The following is a 17583-nucleotide window of genomic DNA, read 5'->3' on the forward strand; positions in this document are numbered from 1 at the left end:
CTCAGCCTGGGCGTCTATTGTCTTGTGTAGTCTGGAAGATGAGTTGATGATGGGGTGGGTGCAGTTTTCTCTGTGGTGGGGTCCCGTGGGCTGTCCCAGGCTCTGTGGGGCCAGGCGGCGCTGCTGAACTGGGCCCCGGTCCGGATGGGCCTGGGCCCCCTTTCCCTAGCGGGTTGCAGAGTATGGGGGTGCCTACTGGGGTCAGCGGGGGAGCTGGCCCCAGGGAGGGGTCACTTGCCCCTCCCTTCCTTCCCTCCCCATCTCCCCATCTCCAGCTGCCTCCCTCTTCCCGCTCCACCACAATCACCCACACATGCAGGGCCTTGGGGTAAAGGTGTGTCACCAGGGTGCAGGGGAGGCATCCCCCCCCTCTGTCCCCTTCTGGCTGCCTGTGCCTCAATTTTATCCCACAACTTAGACATTCACGTTACTCACACTCTCATAACACATACATATAGGATCTTGAGGGTGGGCACGCTACACGGAATCCAAAAGACCATCAGGGTGTATAACCTCACCCCTGGCGTTGTTGCCCACCTCTCAATTTTAAATACATGTAGACATTGAGGGCTATCAGGAGGGGCTATGCGCTTACCTGCTGCTCTCTGACAGGTAGCTCCATGCCCTCCTGGGTTTTAAATGCACCTTAGAACACACATGCATCAACACTACATATGAACGGGTGGAGGGAGGTTTGGAGTCTTCACACACCCCTGTTCTCTGCAGCCTGTTGGAGCGGGGGGGCTAGGAGGAGGAGTTGGCCGTCCGATTGGGGTCTGGAATGTGGGGCCTCCCTGCTGCTGCCGAGTCGGGGCAGTCTGCTTCTCTCCACCCCAGGGAAAAAGGTAACACTACCTGGGTCTGGGTGCAGTTTCCCCCTCCAGGGGCAAGGGTACCTAGACCTGGGGCTTAGAGTATGCTTGGGGAGTGTGATTGTGTGTACAGTGTCTCTTTATGTCTGTCTCCACGTTGGGTGAGTGTTGAGTAATTGCATATGAGAGCATGAGGGTGGGAATGGATGTTTGTATCTGTGTGTGCCTGTATGTCTGTGTCTATATGTCAGGTTGGGTATCAGATGCCACCTCTCTAGGGACATCTCAGGCCCTCCAAGATATGGAGGTCTATCTCCCCCCACCACTTCCCCTGCCAGTGGCAGACACCCTCAGACATCGGTGCGTTGGTGGTTCTTTGTGTCCGGGGATGGGCGTCCAGGTACACACCGGCTCACTCCTTGGCGGCTGCTTGTCGGGGCCTGGAGCCTGGGGCTCGCTCGGGCCACTTTGGGGGTGGGGTGCCCTCAGCCTCTCGGCCTGGGGCTCGGTCACTCTGGCACAGCTGGCTGCCCGCGGAGCTCACGGGCAAGTCACTGCAACTCCCCCTGACTTCTGCTCCGCGGCTGCTGAGTGACCCCTCATCTGGGACTCTCCTCAGCTCTTTCTGGGACAGTGGCGCGGCTGCCCCTCTGTTGGTCTTCCTTGGTCTCTTGTGTTCTGGGGGCCTCTGGATGTCTGGAGTCTTGATCTCCTCCATACCTGCTTCATGCCCTGGAGGACGGGGCAGTGGCCCCCCACACCCTCTAGCAGATCATTACATGACGGAACCTTTTAAATACAAGCGCGCTCTTGCTCACAGGTGTACACACGGGTGATCACACATACAAACTACACCCTTTTTGGCTCCTACCTCAAAGCACACTGTGCGCTGTTGATCTTACGTGCTGCAGAATAATGTTTAATATTTAGTATTTACTGTTATATTGCCATAGATCATCGTGATGTTGTTTATTATGTTGCTCTTTTTTTTTTCTTCTGCTTGTTTTCTCTTTTTTCTTTCTCAACAGGTGATCCAGGTGATTGATATATGTATTTTTTGTCTGCTTATTTTGTTGGTTTTTGCCCTTTATCCCCGTCCCTCTTCCCCGCTGTTTTTCTTTCCCTCTTTCTTTTTCCCCTTTCTTTTCCCCAGTCAAGTCTGTCCCATATTTAGCAAGTGAAAATAAAATAAAATAAACAATAAAAGGTGAATCAAATAGACCATTACGGCAAGGCTGGGATGGTCCATTTGGTAAAGTAAATCCGTTGGGCATCTTTCTTCGCCTTTACACAATAATTCTGATGGCAAAAGAGCCAAACAGGACAGGCAAAAAAAAAAAAAGAAAAAAAAAGGAAATTCTAGCTTAGCTTTTCAAGGTAAATGACAAATATAATCAGTGAGTGAACTGAGTTCACAAGCGTGTATATTTAGTTTCATAAAAGAATGTAGCACTGTGTGCTAAATAATTGGCGTGTGAAGGCTTTTTGCGACAGTACAGAAATATCAACCGTCAGCTACATGCCAGAGTAGGCTGAACATCAGTCAGTGAAGAATACCTTCAAACTTAGATATAAACTGAGGCAATCAGAGGGCCTGATCAGGTACAGTTGTCACAAAATTAGTGACAGCTGTTTTATCCCATCCTGTCCCAGCCTGTGAGTCGAGGCTCTTTGTGACACTGGCAGAATTAGCTGCTGTAAGACTGAGGTCATATCTGCTGTCTTGTTACATTTGACAGAGAGTGAATAATCTTTAAACAAATATTTGATGCTCCACAAAACACTGTTTTGAGTGTCCAATCAGTGTCATTAATACTGAGAAAGGATTTTCATAACTCTTCAAAAATCTATAAATAAAAATCTGATATTCCAGATCCTGCCCAATCGTGCCAAAGAGCCACAGTGTTTTAAACAAGCGAAAGATGTTCCCCCCTAAAAATGATTCAGTGACAGTTTAGTCATAATTCACACAAAGGTCATTGGGTTTTTCAAAAATAACAGATGAGTTGGAAGCAATAAATAAATAAATAATAAAAGAAAACTAAATAAAACAAAGAAAAAACCCACCATACTATAAAGATAATGTTTGATTGACTAAAGAAAAAAAACATAGATATCATCTGCTCTTTTACTTACATACTCTAGTACCAGTACATGCCCCATGTTCAAAATTCAGCCTAGGTAAAACTACGTTATTATTATCATTGAAATAAAGAAACGTTTGAAAAGCAAAAGTATTCCACAGAAAAAGGCCCTCTGTAAGTGATGTAATATTTTACTCTAATTGATTTTTAACACAGATGCTGTAAGTACCCATTCTCACAAGTACAATTTTACTGTTGGTTTCAAATAGCAGTTAACCAAAGGCTGAATAGTTAAAGCTTTGTAACTCTTAGCTGATGGTTTTTGAAGAAGATTAGAAATCATTTGGGACTTTTTTTGTGTGTTAAATCTTTGTGTATTATACCCATCCGAATATATTAACATCTGCCAGGTCCTGTTTAGATTTAGACTTGGTTCAGCTACATGCTTAAAAAAGTCCTATACATTCTGCGCTCAATTTTTCTGTTAAAAGTGTCAGATATACAAAAATATGATAAAAAGATCTGGACATTACCAACCCAAACCCTGGACTTGCTGTGCATTAGGACTTTAAAGGGAATTTTTAGAGTATCTACTGACAACTACCTAAAAACACAGACACCACGCACTCAGTTTGTTTTGGAGGATCAAAACCAAAAATATTGGAAAGCACCGCTTTAATCTCAGTAATACATTGCATTTTATAGACTTAGTAGTTGAAACATTAAACTCTGAAGAGTAAACACACAGTAGCTCACACACACTATTATGAAACCAAATATCATAAGCAAGGGATGGAACTGAAAAAAAAACATGAACTCCATTAGTTATCCATGTCCCAACTATGACCTTTTACATGCAGAAACCTCAGTTGTGTTTAATTATAATGGTTGGAGCTATTCCTCATAGTAGGCTTGTTTGTGAGGGTCACAGTGATCACTGGATGCTGACATGCACTCCTGTAGGGCTGTACTACTGAAAATTGATGGTTGTAAGCACTGTGCTGGCCACATTTTCATTTTCACAGAGCAGCATGGAGAAGGACTGAGCTGAGCACCCAGCATATGGTTGGGACAGATAGTACTGTCTCATGGAAATGTTCAGCCACAATAAGAGTGAAACAGAACTGCGGGTAGAGGAGAATAGATGATAGAAGTGAAATAGCAGTTTACTGAATCAACAGGTGTCAGCTGCCACCTCAAGGACATGAAAGTGTCAGCAAGAGATTGAGGTCTGACAAAGCTGGAAGGTGACAGACAACACAAGGATGCTGCCTGAAATCAGCATCCACCTTCGGGTGTTGCTTCTCACATCCATGTCAAGCTCTTAAGTCCTGTAGGGCATGGCTGCCACATACCCTGCTTCACATTGCCATCAGATTTCGGAGGGTGTCAGTGACATTTTTTTTTTTTACCATGCCTGTGGAGGAGCACAGTATCCCTAACAAGGTTCATTTGACTGGCAGAGCATGCCAGATCTAGAGACAGTGGAGCCTGATGGACCAGAGCCCAATGACTCACTCTGCAATCTGTGACCCCAGGGGCTGATGAGTGTCACAACAGGATCCTTTACCAGGCAGATATATGCTGTAGCAATGAAGAACTGGGTGCTGTTTCAGAATACAATGGTCATTTGATGTAGGATCTTTTGTAAATACAGCAGCAATTTAAAGCACTGTTATGAGATTTCTCGCTCCGCTACAATACAGCATGGATCTCATGGATGGAAACACCAGCGTGTTCTATAAATTTGTCATGCAATTCAGTTCCTCGAGTCAAATTTAGCCAAAACATCCAAGTTAAAATAAATAGTTTAAAGAAAATTAAAAGAAAATGCCAGCATATGGGTTGTCATCAGTCTGGAATCTTTTAGATTATTTATACAGAAAATGATTTTAATTTACATGAAAGATAATATATTTTTAAAAAATCTATACAAAAGGTATATTATTCTGTAACATTTTAAATTCCAATGCAAATTTAACACATTTATTTGACCACTCATCATAAAAACTGTGAAACATATATATAAATATTTTAGAAGTCTGTCAAAATTTGTTTACAAATAAAAAAAATAATTTAAAAAAACATTATTTTGATTCAACAGTTGATGGATTAACCATTGCAGAAAAATAATAAAATGATTTTGGTTGATTTGGGCATAAACCTTACATTGAGTGGTGGTCTAATAAATTTGTTAAGAACTGTATATGTCTGTTGTATTTGAGAGAGAAGCATGTCTGCCCAAAATGCTTGCGCTTAATAAAGAGAGATATTTTCTGTATTACTAAAAAAACCACAATACACCGCGCAAGCTGAAAGAAAAACAGGCAAGGAAGCCAAAAGTCAAATCCGTAATGAATGCTCTGATGAGTTCTTGGACTGGTGGCAGGATAAACAGGGATACATTGCATGCTAGCTGTTTAATTTTAATAGTTGGGATGTGCACACTGTAGACACAGATTATTTTGAAGACTTTAAAAAAAGAAAAGCATATGCAAGTAAATTACTTCATTTTCATAGCCCACAGGGGGGTGCCATAGCTTGATTATAAGACACCTGTTGTGAAGGCAGTTTTCTTTTTCAAGTGTGAAAATGCTCAAATTTGACACGAGACTACATGCAGCTAGTGGTGAATTCGCATTGGTGCTTGAATGATAAGCTAGTAACCATTTGAATGTTTAGTAGGTTAATTAGTTGTTCACAGTTGTTAGCGTGCTAACACACACATAATAATGAAACTGTATTGTATATATGTAGATATGTCCTGCAATCAAATCCTCAATGTCCAAAGATCTCATAATCATACTGCATATAGACCAGATACATATTTTGCCAGAGGAAAGCACAAATTAGATCATTTTCACTTAGACTGATGCAGGGTGAACCCATAGACTGATCTTTCCATCATATTAGCCTCATAAAAAAAACAACTCTTCAAGGTCCTTCAGGTCTGCTGAGGCCAACTCGTTGTTTCTGCATTTGTCTATATGAATACTAGTGATGCCAAATTTGCTTGACTAATAACAGGCCCCCCCTCCCCAGCATTTCATGAGAGAATTTGATACTTTTTCTCAATAGGGTTCAGCTGGAGCTCAAGACATTTTGGAGCAATTTCCTAGCTTTGCTTATAAAATCTGGTGGATTCCTCCGTCTCGGATGTTAAGTCTACATGATTGCCACACATTTTCTTCTATATTTGTCGGAAAGCTTTTCTGCAAGTCAAATATAAATGTTGATGCTTTCTAGTCATAGTAAATATTCCGCTGCAGGCTTTCATGTTGCTCTGTCAACTACATATCTTATTGTAAGATAAGGTTATTTGTAAAGTACCCACAAAGTGTTTTCTATTTTCCACACAATTGCTTTCTCAGATGTAATGGATGTAATACTTCTTCGAGAAACATTACTACAATTAAAAACAAAACAAAACAAAATAAAAGAAGAATAAGATCTCATAGTAGAGTACCTGAGAGCCCGCTACTTGTCTGATAGTGATAGTTTGTTATACATGTTATGTAAGTCCTTGTGAGTTCTGAGTCATTCCTCCCTTTTTCTCAGTGTCTCCAAATGAAGACAAAATTGGGACTTTCTGTGAAGTTTTCGGAGAAAAGACTATTGGATGCAAAAACTTTCACACTTCTTATGGCACAGGAAATTGATCCCACTGCTGAAGATAAAATGAGGCTTAATGTGCTTAAGACCCTTATTCCACACCCATTCTTTTTCATTTTCAGCCCAGGGCAAAGGCCCACCATGGCGTTAACTAAGTTACGACAAATGCTCTGAAAGTGAGTGACTTCTAACCAGCTACAAATGTGTTCTTTCTCTTAAAATGAGAAGGGCGATAATTCCCTGATGTGTTTTTGCAGGAAGCCTATTCTCTACGGCCCTGGAAGTGACTTTTAAAAGCGTCTTCCTCTACTGTGCGCACAACCATTACAGCTCTTTATCAAAGATGGAGCCCTTTATGCCTCGTTCCGATTCACAGAGCAGCTGATGAAATAAGCTGATCAGTTGCTAATCTGAATATATTCAAAGTAAGTTTAATGATCTGCAAAAATTATGCCATGCCTGCTTAATTATTTGAATTTAAATTTTTTTTTTTTTTAAAGAGCCAATTCTATTTTTTCTTGCAGTGAAATTGATGTAATTTGTGGTATTTTTATTGCCCTTTTGGCATCAACAGCTTTCTAACAAAAAGCCATCCTGAACTTCGGCTGATTGCTTATAATTCAAGGTGAAACTTCTTTCAGGGAATGTGGTGACATGCATGACCTTCAAGGGTTCATTAATCTGGTCACGCTTTCACATTCCAGAGCGGTTTTGTCCAAAGCTGTGGAAAAATGTGAGGGAGATCTTGTTTGTTTGGGACACAACAAAGGTCAGCAGTCATGTATTTTTTCCTGACCTGCCGGGGCTCCCGACATAAAAAACGACAGTGGAAGAAGGTGGGAGATGTGGAAGATGTGCAATCTGTGAAAAATACAAAAAGCAAAAAGACATGTGAATCACAGTGTAGCTGTGACACACATAGTCCTTCCCACACCCGAGCTATCTCCTACAAGCAGACACATCCAAAAGAGCCAAGGATCCTGTAATCACACATGGAAATTAAGATGGATAGACTGTACAGTATTTAAGTAATCATACCGGGTCATGGCTGATTTTTTTGCAGACTGAAATCCCCAAAGAAAGTGTTTACTATCACAAATCACCTGCAGCCTGAGATGAGGTTTTCACACACCACCTCGGGCCATTTATTCCTGGAACGTTACATAACGCAGTAGTGGGTTCTGCTTGCATTCAGCCAAAAAGCCTCTTTATAAGAAAACAGGAAGGTAAGAGGATTGAGGCAGCAAGGAAAACACAGTCATCAGCTGCAACCTCTATAAGGTGCCCTCCCAGGGATCTCTCTGTTTTATCAACATAAAAGGGCATCCCAGCAGTGGGGTGGGGAATAGTGGAGGTAAATAATCACAGTCTCATCATAAATCCAGAAAAAAAGCACTTTTATTGGTAATTCTGAAATGTAACATTATTAGGCACAGTAAACAAACAATTAGCTTATTGAATGAATACTTTGATTTGCTCTTTATTGTATCTCCAGCAGTATTGGAGCTTCTGATGTATCTCCTACCCGCTGAAAGGTGCTAATGGTTTAGTCCAAGAGAGAAGAAACTAGTTTAGCTTTAAAGAAAAAACTGCATGATGCTAACTGTGACAAGTTCAGGTGTACGTTAAAGCAACTGACCGTCTGGTGGAAACACACTACAGCTTTCCAGTAATGTTTTTGGCCTGAATTCTAATTAATGTCTGAGCTATTGCACATGTCAAATATAGCTCATAAGGCTATTATGCACTTTTAAGGTGCTTGTGATCCAGAACTTTCTCCAGTAATAACTTAGCTTAATAACTTGGACTGAGTTAAATATGTTGATACCGGTCAGTACTGAGAATTTTACAGCATGGTTTTTTTGGCTTTCCCTTTCAAAAGTTTGATTTTAATGCATCTATGTTTCTACAGACTGCAGTAATGGAGTCTTATTGTGAAATACAGTGCAGTCTCAGTATGGGGTGCACACAGTGCTTACCAGTTTTTTTCTAATGCTTAACATGAGTGTAAAATCTGTCACACATATGGAAAACCTCACAGTGACACACAATATTCACTTAATGCACTCGCTGCAGATGCATCGGCTCACATATATTTGTTAAGTTACTTATTCCTGTGACAATAGATATACACTGTATATGCCCTACAAGCCTGCATATGTACTGAGCCCTGACTGTTCACACAGTCTTGTATTTCCCATAAACAATGTTATCTATGTCACTGTATGTCATAATAACATGCTTCTGCACTGCTATTCATAATGTTGGTTTCCTGTGAGCTTGGACAGACATCAGACCAGTGTGGTGGTCCAGTTCCTTGATTGCTAAATTTCCTTAGCGATTACCTTGGAAAGCACCCACGAAACTGATAAGTGTACACACAGCAGCTATTCAGCAGTGAAATTATGATCAGCAAGCATATTAATAATCACTGCTAAGCTAATGAATATTTTCTGTGGGCAGTATTTATCACTAAAAACACATTACTCAAAGTATTACCTGCTGGCAAGGACAGAAGTTGTTGAATCATGGTGCATACCTAATGATTGATGAGTTGATGAGATTAAAGTCGGTACGGATTCTGGAACAAGATGTGAACACTTTTCCAAACTTCAGCAGAGATTGATGCATCAGAATTACAGCTAGGGTGGACAGGATAGTCTTAAACACACTGCTGCAAGAGCACCTCGACCCAGAAAACCTTCTCGAGGTTTCTAATGTGCAAGCACACACATCGAATGTGCCTGAAGTGCCGTGCTATTTCTCCCATGGGAACACACTGGCTCCTAACACCTCTGCAGCTCCGGAGAGCAGCTAAGATTTCATACCATGACAGTAAATGAATCTGGCATCTGCATTACAGAGTTGTCATGTGTGTCACCGAGATGTCAAGCATGTAACATGTTAAGCAGCTTATTAGTTTTGCCTCCTCGGTAATGGATTTTACTTTGAATTGGAAAGTGAAATTGTCTGAATAGCCAGTTGGTAAGATTTGTGTCATATTTGGGGAGAAACCTTCAGGACTTCAGGATAGCTTTGCATTTATATGCACACCTCACTATGTCCGATGACTGCAGCATAACAGGAAGCTGTATCCAAAGAGACAGGATGTTGGGTATTGTTGCATTGCTTGGAATAGAAAGTACGGAAGGCTTGAAGGAACATGTCTGTAAGTGTTTTTTATATATTCACCCGATAATGTTCTGATTAGGTTTTTTTTTAGCTTGTTATGTCATGCTATTGTATAGAAGAGTGAGTGAATTGTGTTATCTCATAGCACAAAAGAATATATTGACAAGCTTGTTCAGTGACTTTCAGCTTTAGCCAGAATTTAAAATTATATAATTGTTCATTTTGAAACCAGCAAAGTGCAGAAATGGGAAGACAAAACTGTTGTCATGAGAATTTGTTCTCTTTTGAAAAATTGCCTGCAATGTTCTCTGCAGAGAGCAAAGCTAGTGCTCAAGCATCGGTGCTGATTAGACTAGATTTTATCAACATCTGCAAGCAGAAGATGTCAAAACAGTTACATCATTTCTTTTCACCCTGTGGTTTAAAGATGCAGAAACAATTGTAGCATTTGGTTATACATTGCAAAACCACTGTATGAATATGCAACATATTGTTGGAATATTAATGCAAACACCTCGTAAATAAGATGTCTAATCTAACCTGAACAGCTTGTCTTTGTGTTTTTGTCCTTTGCAAACTTAATATGAATTCATTATTGCCCCCTTTAGTGTTTAGAAAGCTGAGAAAGAAAGATATTTAATTGCATCTTCCATCACAGAATTGCAAAACTAACCGTGCTTATTTATATTAATGGTAATTTGTAGGCAGTTCTATTTAAAAGAAAAAAATGAGGTGCAATAAAGACTGTTTTTCCTGCTTGTAAAGGCTGTTTGAGGGTGCTGGTGACTGAGGTCAGTGTTTTTCCTGTATTTCTTCAGCAGGTAGACCCTTTAGGGTACATCTACCACTGACCACTGATATGTGGTGACAGTTGCCCTGCTCTTTAAAGTTTTTTTTAATTTTCATACTGTGGAGAGAGGTCACAGAGAGTGAGCGGGGAAAGAGTCAGGGAAACAAACATGTTCATGTTCTTGAGCCTTCAAGCATGGACACAAACGTACACCTAAAAGCAGCATTTATGTTGACATCCGTATAGGTTTACCTGCACTGGAAATCCAATAATGACAGGCTTCTGCCACATGGTATTTACTTATATACTTTAAAATCCCAAATAAGTGAAACCCTTATGTGTTGGGCAAAGCTACAGTCTGTACATCAGAGTACTTCAAAGTGACCCCTCTTCTGGCCTTGTGTGCACCTTTCTGTTTGGCTGGTACATTTTTCATAAACATCCCCTGGCTGTATGTCTGGTTGCCTAACATAGCTGCATATGTGTTATATAACTGAACCAGAGCAAACAGATGCAAGCACCGCAGCAACAGGTATTACCTTCACCGTGCCAGCATAGAACAATTCCAGATTATAATTCATGAATAATGGATGAATGCGATTGCACATAAACAAGTCAGGCCTTCCCAAAAGTGGTTTACAATGATAGATGCACATCTATGCTTCACTGACAAAATTCATGCACTGATCAGTGATCACTGCTTCCATTAAAGCTATTTTAATTTGAACACTTTGCCCTCCTAACTCATCGCCCGCAGGGTTGATAAAGTTCAGAGAAACCTCCAGCTGTGCTGTTTTACCTCTTGTTCCATCAGGGACTCTTAATGATGGTGCCATCATAAAGTATTGAGGTTTTTCAAAGAAAAATTATTTCTGATGCAACATACAGATGTTGCATCTGGTTGAATGTTATGCTTGATTCATTTCTGACTTCTCAGAGTAGTCCCTTGTGCCAGCTCAAAAAATGTGAATTCAGCATATATATTTTTTAGTTTTGAAGTTTTTGATAGATTTCTAAAATATTTGTGTGTCCTTGTTTTTTTTATGATAATACATTGATCAAGCAGTGTACTTTTATAGAATCTGATTGATAAACAGCCATGAGAATGAGGCATCGCTGTGGTAGGAAACCTCATTTTAAAGGATGAAGGAAAAACTCGCATGTTGTGTATATTTTTTCCTACTGGCGTTTTGGTTTGAACATGTAAAGCAGAGACATTAAACATGAAGAAAGAAAAATATATTAAGGACAACAAGCAACAAGCAAACTCACATGTGGAGAAACACTTTAAAGTTTTAAAGAGATCTCTTTTCTCTCTCTCTCTCTCTCTCTTTCTCTCTCAGTTTAGAAATGGGCTGGTTCTCTCGGTGATGTCACCTCGCTCCTGTGTGGACATTTATTCCACACAGTGTGCATCTCCCGTTCGTCTCCATAGAGAAGCGGTTCAACCTAACGCAACTAGCATTACGCATGACATGGATGCCGCAGGAGCGAGTTTATTCGCGGAGTCTTTGCGGATTGTGAACTCTGTTCCTCTCGCAGTTTTCTCACACAGTCGACATCTGATGTGCGTGTCGGATCTGCCTGAAGGACGTGTGTTAAACAGTTTGCTGTTTCAGGAGATCACGTCTGCAGCCCCCGTGTCTTATGTGGGCTGCACTCGATAGTGACCCGGAGCTTTACGCGCAGCCGATCCCCATGCTTTAGCAATACAGCTCAGCGCGCCAGCCGTAGATGTTTCGAAAAAGAACAGGGTGAAATAACAAAGATGATACAAACGGACAATTTGCAGACAGAATGGATTTAACCCAGCTAAGCCTCTTGGTGGAAAATGTTTCCAACGTTGAAAACACCACCGACGCACCGTTCGCTCTGCCACACACAGAGGCAGCCACCGCACTCATCATCCTCGTGGTTACAGTGATCATTTCGGTCACAATTGTTGGTAATGTGTTGGTGATTGTAGCAGTTCTTACTAGCAGGGCTCTCCGTGCCCCTCAGAACCTTTTCCTGGTCTCTCTTGCATCGGCGGACATCCTGGTGGCCACACTAGTAATCCCCTTCTCCCTCGTCAACGAGGTAATGGGCTACTGGTACTTTGGAAGTACTTGGTGCGCCTTCTATCTCGCTCTGGATGTGTTGTTTTGCACCTCATCCATCGTGCACCTGTGCGCCATCAGCCTGGACCGATACTGGTCAGTAACAAAGGCGGTTAGCTACAACCTGAAACGGACACCTAAGCGCATCAAGTCCATGATTGCTGTGGTGTGGATAATATCTGCTATCATCTCCTTCCCTCCTCTCCTCATGACCAAACACGATGAACGGGAGTGCCTGCTGAATGATGAAACCTGGTACATCCTCTCATCCTGCCTGGTCTCCTTTTTCGCTCCCGGTCTCATCATGATTCTGGTATATTGTAAGATTTATAAAGTTGCCAAGCAGCGCTCCTCCACCGTGTTCGTGGCTAAGAATGGCCTGGAGAGGCAGCCCTCTCAGTCAGAGACCTGTTTTGTCAGGAAGGACCGGTTCGAAATGGAGAGCCCTAGCAGTCAAAGCTCCGGCAGCCATCCGCAAAAGCAAGGGGAGCTGGACGACATCGACCTGGAGGAGAGCTGCTGTGCATCGGATACGAAACCCCGACACCATCGCTTCACCAAGCGAAGGAAAGTAGAGGGATCGGACAGTTGCCCACCCCAGAACTGCCGACTGTCCTGGGCTTCAGCCCGGGCGTTACAACTTTACCCGGAGCAGAAGAACCCAGCTGGGCGACAACAGCTGGCCGCAGCCAACAAGACCAAAGTGGCCCAGATGCGGGAGAAGCGCTTCACCTTCGTCTTGGCGGTAGTGATGGGGGTGTTTGTGCTCTGCTGGTTCCCCTTCTTCTTTACTTACAGCCTGCATGCTATCTGCAGAGAGAGCTGCTACATCCCCGCCGCACTTTTCAACCTTTTCTTTTGGATTGGCTACTGCAACAGTTCTGTGAACCCCATAATCTACACCATTTTCAACAGGGATTTCAGAAAAGCTTTTAAGAAAATCATATGCAGGACATCAAAACGCACATGAAAGGTTGAAAAATAATTTTCTGGCTCTCAGAAACATTGGGAAGAAATCATAGTATTATAACTTATTGATCTTGGCTGACTATTCTGCTACTCCATAATTTAAATGTAATGTTTAGCATATTAAAAAATATCCAGTGTTGTGTACACATTAAATTGTCTATAATTGAAATAAATCATTATATATACTTGACCATTCCTGCAGCAAGCTCAGATATTCAGGGTAAGGTGAAGTCATGGTCACTTCTGTTGCTGGACTCTGAGTGTTGGCAGCTGGTCACTGTGGGTGCCGAGATAAATAGAAGATTAATCTCCAGCATGGAGATTTTGACTTTTTTGTGATATAGAAGAGAAAAAAAGTGCTGAATTCTGCATGGATGAAATGTTTGGCATTATTTCAGGTAATTCGTGTGGCTTTCTGTGCTTGCTGCAGTTAAAGGTACAGCAAGGTTATCAGCTGTTTCTTATCAGTGAACCCCTAAACTTATGTAAGAGTCTAATCTCACACCTCCGCCATGCTATCACACCACCTCAGGACCAGAACAATGGCCGAGCTGAGGCCTGCATTTGCTGAATTGATTGCACGCGTCTCTGTATTTCATTTCCCTGCAACTGCTTAACATTTTGTCATTAAATATTTTAAGATGCTGTTAAACATGCAGTGCCAACTTACTATACATATCGTTTTTTAGGTCCACCTCCTGGTGGATTAAGTAGGTTTAACATATTCTTGAATAAATAGAAGAAGAACACTCAAAATAACAAAAGTAAAAACATTCCTGATAAGATCTCAGGACTGGTTTAATCCACTGTGAGCTCTCTTTGGTTAAAAAAAAGAGTTTAATATCTATAAGTCAGGCCTCACACTGTGATGCTAAGCTTTATAAAGCTGTTAGATTACCACTTTCTTAATATAGTGAAAAATCTGCAGAAGAAATCATTCATAAGGGACAATTCTTCAGTATGTAAAAAAAAAAAGATTAAGGCATTGGTACAACTCGCATACATAGGATGGGAGTGTTATTAGAAGACTATATTTGAACTTCCCAGCACTGTTTTCCATACAACATCTGACTGTGGTCGGTTGTTGATGCATGTGAGATACAACGTGTATGTCATACGGTGAATATATCATGAAGGACCGCGCTTTACGGGGGTGCTGAGTATAAATACACTATTTATATCCTCTTAGGAATGTCTTCAAAGCACTCCTACTGCTCACTGGCCCCTCTCCAAAGATAATCACCCTGTCTGAGGGATGTCATGCTGAAAAAGAGAAAAAAAAAAATGAAAGCAGTTTTTGTGAAGTATGCTCACATTCACAAGGGTATTGTTAAAATACTGTCAGGAGAAACAAGGGTGAAGATGGCTGCATATTTTCTTTTCTCTTAATGTGAACTACCATTTTATTTATGAAGGGAATCAGAAAGTCCGAGAGGAGTGTTGTTAGCGCGAGGAAACTTTATCTCAGAGGGATTCACAAACTCTCGAAAGAAATTAAACGTCTGGGTCAAGTCGCACTCGTAAGAGTCAGTGTAATTAGCTTTGTGTCTTCATCACATTTAGCAGGATGGGATTGATGCTTATTTATCTGTGACTTAGTGGGATGTTGCTGTACACATGTTACATGTAACCTGATTTCTCCAGAGGACAAAATTACAAGTTCATTTTTCATTACCTCGAAATGAAACACTCATATTTAAATTATTTGCTGATAGTAAACTGATTCACGGCTGACAAGACACCCAACTCCCTTGTTAAATCACACTTCCCAATTCAATTGTCTTTTGTAATCAGCTGCTCAACTGCAGCAGGATTGGGGCACAATACTTTTAATTAGCTGTAGTGTTTTCTGACGCTTTCATGTGCACTTCCTCCAGGCAAGTCTCTTCAAACGTCAGCACAGCTCTGTTAAATCTTTTGAAAGCGAGCGCTTGCAATATTACATTACAGTGCTGTTATTTTCCTTTGGTGACCCGGGAGGAAAGTATGACAAAGCAAAACATGGAGAATTCTCACAGTCCTTCAGCAGTCATCACATAAACGCTCTGATAGCTCAACTTTTATTCAAAACCAAGCCTGTGCTGGCTTTTTGTGTTTTGCAGATTTGAAGCTCTACAGTCTGCACAACAATCCACAAACTCTTTTCCTTATCCCAGAATGTAAACAAAGTTGGCGACTGGCTCAGGAAGGGAAGCAGAGCTGCAGTGACCCTTGACCTCCTAAACTCTCTTCTAAAGACTTAATGAGAGCAACAGAACAACTGGACAGAGCCAAAACATTTCCTGATGTGGACTGTTGACAAAAAAAGCCCCACTCGAGCCTCTTAATAGGGGAAGAAGAGTGAAGATTTGGAGTTTACAAAAACATTTTTTTAGAGCCAGAAATTTTTGCAAGGTTATTTGCAGTCCTAATAGTCAGAAAAGAGACAGTTGTGAATATTTCAAGATAGGTGCGCCGCAGAGAAAAGTGAGCCTCTTAGGAAAAGGGAGAGAGTGGAGAAGGGAGCAGTTGCTTCTTGTCGTCTGCTACATTACCTTGTTTATCACACAACGGAGCATCTGCAGGTAATTGCTTTTTTCAATTGTCTCTAACAAGATAAGGATTGGAGGCAAGTGAGGCCAAATTTCGACTCAATCTCAGGAAGCTGTGTATCCAGAGAAGGAGACCTCAGTTTGTCATTAGTATAAATCAGCTGGTGTCATGTCTGAGCGAGGGTGGAACTGGGCTCATGTCTCCAGGGTGTTCTAATATATCGCCCCGTTCAACGCAACCACTATGTGACTTGAGTCGACAATATAAATCACACCGATGCAGTACTAATTTAAAGATGATAGTGGTATTATCTGTGTTTGAGAGCAGATTTTACTAACTGAATCCCAGTGACGTTCATATTGCATTTTAAGATATTTACTATGAAAACAATGTTTTACTATGTTTTGTTTTTTCCTAGAGATTTGGAAATTAAAATGTTATTGTGCATTTCCCTTCACTGTGGTGAACATGGGCACTGTTTAGATAGAGCCAGTCCAGCAAACACTTTCCCTGCTGCTGTGGTAACTCTGTAGCATGGCGAGTTTGCTGCTAAATCTGCATAAATTATCCTCAAAGCACACAATCTACTCCAATTTGAATAACAATACAGTGGCTGGAAGTTTAAGAAAGTGGACTGGATCACTGGTTTTAAAATTGTCTTATGATGCATCGTCTGCTTTATTCCTTTGATGCTCAACAAATAAAGAATGTGTATAAACAAAGAGAAATATGGAAGCCATGTAATTAGTCATAACTGATACAATGTCGTTCATTTGGACTGAACGTTTACATCATGCTCGGTGGCTGTAACTCCTTAAAACAAAACTATGTTTTCCCCTTGTATGTTCTCATACAGAAAAAAAAACAAAACATGTCTGAGGGGTGACTAATGACTTGGACTGTGCTGGAAATGTTTTAGTCCCCAAAGACCCAACTAGGACACGTAATCTGAGTTATCTCTGCTCTGGTACCTGCCTTATTATTTGTTATCCAGGATTAGGTACAAAGATAGTTCCAAAAGTAATGCGTAATCATTCTAGGAGACAACTTAAGTTTACCTCCATTTAACTCCAAACTATCTCTGATTTAAATTGGTAGTGATGAGGTAATAATGATGTAATAATGATGTAATAAGGTGGAAAAAAGGTAATAATATTTATTGCCCATTTATATAAATTTCAGTGAAATATCACTCAGGTATGACGATAGTTGACACATTACTTGGTTATTTGATATTACTTTTGTAGAGTGGTAATAACTTGTTATTACCATATTATTACCCCTACAGAGCTGTAATAGAAGGTGATACTTAAGTAACGGACTCTTCATCACTACATCCAGAACATTCAGGGACATTTGCACCTCTCTGAGTTTATATTCATGAATTCCTCCAGAACTACAGGTCTAAAGTATTGCACCATCCAGATAGAAAGTGGACAACAAGGCCTTCTGAATGCTGTGTTGCTGCTAACTGGCTTTACACATCAGTGAGTGAGAGATACTGCATCCATCCGTGCACAGTGTCTCATAAATTGCACACGATTCCTGAGAGA

The 17583-nt window shown here is 41.1% G+C and overlaps 1 protein-coding gene across 1 annotated transcript; it reads left to right on the plus strand.

Annotated features, from left to right (window-relative positions):
* Nucleotides 1–11738: 11738 nt before the first annotated feature.
* Nucleotides 11739–16713, plus strand: adra2db (adrenergic, alpha-2D-, receptor b). Its single transcript, XM_063492429.1, has one exon. The coding sequence runs from the start codon at nt 12228–12230 to the stop codon at nt 13497–13499; it is 1272 nt and encodes a 423-aa protein (XP_063348499.1). The 5' UTR covers nt 11739–12227; the 3' UTR covers nt 13500–16713.
* Nucleotides 16714–17583: the final 870 nt, after the last annotated feature.

This window comes from Pelmatolapia mariae, linkage group LG2 (assembly GCF_036321145.2).
Source record: "Pelmatolapia mariae isolate MD_Pm_ZW linkage group LG2, Pm_UMD_F_2, whole genome shotgun sequence".
Taxonomy (NCBI): domain Eukaryota; kingdom Metazoa; phylum Chordata; class Actinopteri; order Cichliformes; family Cichlidae; genus Pelmatolapia; species Pelmatolapia mariae.